Source organism: Palaemon carinicauda, chromosome 23, assembly GCF_036898095.1.
Source record: "Palaemon carinicauda isolate YSFRI2023 chromosome 23, ASM3689809v2, whole genome shotgun sequence".
NCBI classification, from domain to species: Eukaryota; Metazoa; Arthropoda; class Malacostraca; order Decapoda; family Palaemonidae; genus Palaemon; species Palaemon carinicauda.
Window position 1 is genome coordinate 60533044 of NC_090747.1, and position 1444 is coordinate 60534487.

Consider the following 1444-nt stretch of genomic DNA (forward strand, 5'->3'; position numbering starts at 1 on the left):
AGTTATCGTACGATTACGAAAAGTTATCGTACGATTACGAAAAGTTATCGTACGATTACGAAAAGTTATCGTACGATTACGAAAAGTTATCGTACGATTACGAAAAGTTATCGTACAATTACGAAAAGTTATCATACGATTATAGATAGTTATTGTAATATTACGAAAAGTTATAATACGATCAGGAAAATTTATCGTATGATTACGAAAATTTATCGTATAATTACGAAAATTTATCGTATGATTACGAAAATTTATCGTACCATTACGAAAAGCTATCGTACCATTACGAAATTATCATGCAATTACAAAAAGTTATCGTACGATTACGAAAAGATATCGTACGATTATGGATAGTTACTGAACAATTACGAAAAGTTATAAAACGATCAGGAATATTCATCGTATGATTCCGAAAAGTTATCGTAAGATTAGGACAAGTTATTGTACGATTAAGAAAAGTTATCGTATGATTACGAAAAGTTATCGTACAAATACGAAATGTTATCGTACGATTACGAAAGTTATCGTACGATTAGGAAAAGTTATCGTATGATTAGAAAAAGTTAACGTACGATTACGAAAATTTATTGTACGATTACAAAAAGTTGTCGTGTGATTACGAAAAGTTATCGTACGATTACGAAAAGTTATCGTGCGATTGCGAAAAGGTATCTTATGATTAGGAAAAGTTATCGTACGATTACAAAAATTTATTGTACGATTACAAAAAGTTATCGTGTGATTACAGAAAGTTATCGTACGATTACGAAAAGTTATCGTACAATTAGGAAAAGTTATCGCACAATTACGAAAAGTTATCGTACGATTAGGAAAAGTTATCGTACGATTACGAAAGGTTATCGTATGATTACGAAAAGTTATCGTACAATTAGAAAAAGTTATCGTACAATTGTGAAACATTATCATATGATTACGAAAAGTACAAAAAGTTGTGGTACAATTACGAAAAGTTATCGTATATATATGAAAAGTTATAGTATGATTAGGAAAAGTTATCGTACAATTACAAAAAGTTATCGTACGATTACGAAAAGTTATCATACGATTAGGAAAATTAATCATACGATTAGGAAGTTATCGTACGATTAGGAAAAGGTATCAGGAAAAGGAATCGTACGATTACGAAAAGTTATCGTGCGATTGCGAAAAGGTATCGTATGATTAGGAAAAGTTATCGTACGATTACAAAAATTTATTGTACGATTACAAAAAGTTATCGTGTGATTACAGAAAGTTATCGTACGATTACGAAAAGTTATCGTACAATTAGGAAAAGTTATCGCACAATTACGAAAAGTTATCGCACGATTAGGAAAAGTTATCGTACGATTACGAAAGGTTATCGTACGATTACGAAAAGTTATCGTACGATTAGAAAAAGTTATCGTACGATTAGAAAAAGTTATCGTACAATTGTGAA

General features: G+C 30.1%; 1 protein-coding gene across 1 annotated transcript in view; it reads left to right on the plus strand.

Moving 5' to 3' along the window:
- Positions 1 to 299: 299 nt before the first annotated feature.
- Positions 300 to 1444, plus strand: part of LOC137617611 (alpha-(1,3)-fucosyltransferase FucT-like) — a 2617-nt gene continuing 1472 nt past the window's right edge. Inside the window, exon 1 of the mRNA XM_068347617.1 lies at positions 300 to 404. Within this exon, the coding sequence (XP_068203718.1) occupies positions 300 to 404 (105 nt within the window). The remainder of the gene's footprint in view (positions 405 to 1444) is intronic.